The sequence below is a fragment of the Propithecus coquereli genome, unplaced genomic scaffold (assembly GCF_000956105.1).
Source record: "Propithecus coquereli isolate 6110/MARCELLA unplaced genomic scaffold, Pcoq_1.0 Scaffold75, whole genome shotgun sequence".
NCBI lineage: Eukaryota > Metazoa > Chordata > Mammalia > Primates > Indriidae > Propithecus > Propithecus coquereli.
Window position 1 is genome coordinate 4,540,534 of NW_012153618.1, and position 2,023 is coordinate 4,542,556.

The following is a 2,023-nucleotide window of genomic DNA, read 5'->3' on the forward strand; positions in this document are numbered from 1 at the left end:
TATATTAGTATTGTCCACTTAATCACAACAAAAACCCAAAACCAAACAGTAACTCCTTTGAGTTCACCTTCTCCAGCCAACATTTCATTTTCCTGTTTCCTTCATTTCTAGTTGACTATATTCAAAATATTTATTTCCACATCTTTCATTTTTTAACCTGTAAAACAGTCAATAAAACTTGTCTTTTCTATTCCACTGAGAATAAACTAACAATAACTTCCATGCTATCAAATCCAATATTCACTTCTCCATCTTCCATGACATTATAGATAAATTCAGTGAAGTTTAGATAAATTCAATACAGTTTTTTGTTTCCTTGGTCTCTGTGATACTACATGTACTTTATTTCCTCCTACTCACTGTCTACTTCTTCTTAGTCTCCATGTTAGCACCTTCTCCTCTCCGTCTTATGTAGGTGACTCCATAATAGAAAGCTCTACTTAGATGTTTAATAAGCAACTCAAAGGAGCCATGTCCAAACAGATCACTAGAGTTCCTCCTAAAGGTTTCTCTATTTCTGAAAATGGCACTAATGTCCATTTCGTGCTCAAATCAAATCCCAGGAATCATTCTTTATTTCTACTCTTTTCTTCTTATATCCAATGCATCAAAAGTCGTGCTGAATTTACCACTAAAATAATTTCCTTGCTAGACACGTTTCTCCGCATCTGCACTGAAATCCACCTCATATAAGCCATTATTATCTCTCACCCAAACTACGCAAACGTCCTGCTTTGAGCCTTATGCCGACACAAGCAATTCTTCTTACAGAAGTCTCAGTGCACTTCCAAAAATAAGACCATAATACCATATGCTTTAAAGCCTTCCAACAGCTTCCCATTCTTAAAATAATACCTAAACCCTGTACCATGCCCTGCAAGATCCCACAGGATTTAGACAATTTCCACTTCTTAGATTTCATTTTCTATTTTAGTAACTCACTACCTTTGCCCACACCAGCCTCCTTCTTTGCGTGTGCCAACTCCTTGTCTTCAGTGATCCTTTCTTATGAAACCCTCCCCCTCTTCATGTTTTCCTGGCTAGTTTCCTGTCATCACTTGGAGCTAACCTTGAACATTTCCTCCTCAGAGAGGACTTTCCTTACTACACATTCTAATGTTGGTCCCGTGCCTCTGAAAGGGACATATGAACCTATGCCTCTTATTATCATAACCTATTTAATAGATCTCAAAACACTCATTACTTTAAGTAATTTTTGTTTTATTGTTTTAAAATAATAATCATAGGTGATATATCGTCTGATCCCTCTACTAGGTCATAAACTTCATGAGTTTAAGGATGCTGTCGCTTTGTTCCCTGTTGTGTGCCAGAGGCTAGCAGAGTACCTCATATACTACAGGTACAATAAGCATTTTTTTGAAAGAACAGTATATCATTACATACTAACCACTATGGATTGAGAATGAATTGACAACATAATATGAACTTTTTTATAATTTACACTTTAAAGCGTTAAGCAACATTACATTTTCCTATTGGGGAACTTAGTAAATGGAAAGAATGGTACCACAAGTCCAAACATACCTAAGTTTAAACTGAGGACCAGCTTGGCTTTTTTCAGTTCCAGAGTAATGTAATCCCCTTGCTGTCCTTCTCCATGTAGAATTACCCCTTCACTTTCAGAGGTTTTAAATTTCAGGGCAATGACATCCTTCAGTGTTTTCATCTTCTTGTTTCTGAATCTATATGGTAACACAACGTGGCCATCAAAGTTGATAACATCAGCCCCTGAAAGAATAAAAAGAAATAACATTTTAGTTCAGTCACTGCATGTTACAATCCACCTCCAATGGGTGTCTGCACAGAATAACTGAGAATTAAAGAACTGTTTTCCCAAGAAATCTAGAATCCCACGTTCTTATTTTATTTTTTATTTTGGTTTACAGTGTTTTTAAAAGGGGATTTTATGGGCAGTGTTGATAAACAATGATCATAAAAGCCCCATCAATATAAAATTTTACTTTGTAATATTATTACAGTAATATACACTCAATCAATGTGT

General features: G+C 35.6%; 1 protein-coding gene across 1 annotated transcript in view; it reads right to left on the minus strand.

Annotated features, from left to right (window-relative positions):
• CNTNAP2 (contactin associated protein-like 2) overlaps nucleotides 1-2,023 on the minus strand; it is a 1,798,324-nt gene that overhangs the window by 1,375,932 nt on the left and 420,369 nt on the right. Inside the window, exon 5 of the mRNA XM_012662081.1 lies at nucleotides 1,546-1,749. Coding sequence (XP_012517535.1) covers nucleotides 1,546-1,749 — 204 coding nt within the window. The remainder of the gene's footprint in view (nucleotides 1-1,545; nucleotides 1,750-2,023) is intronic.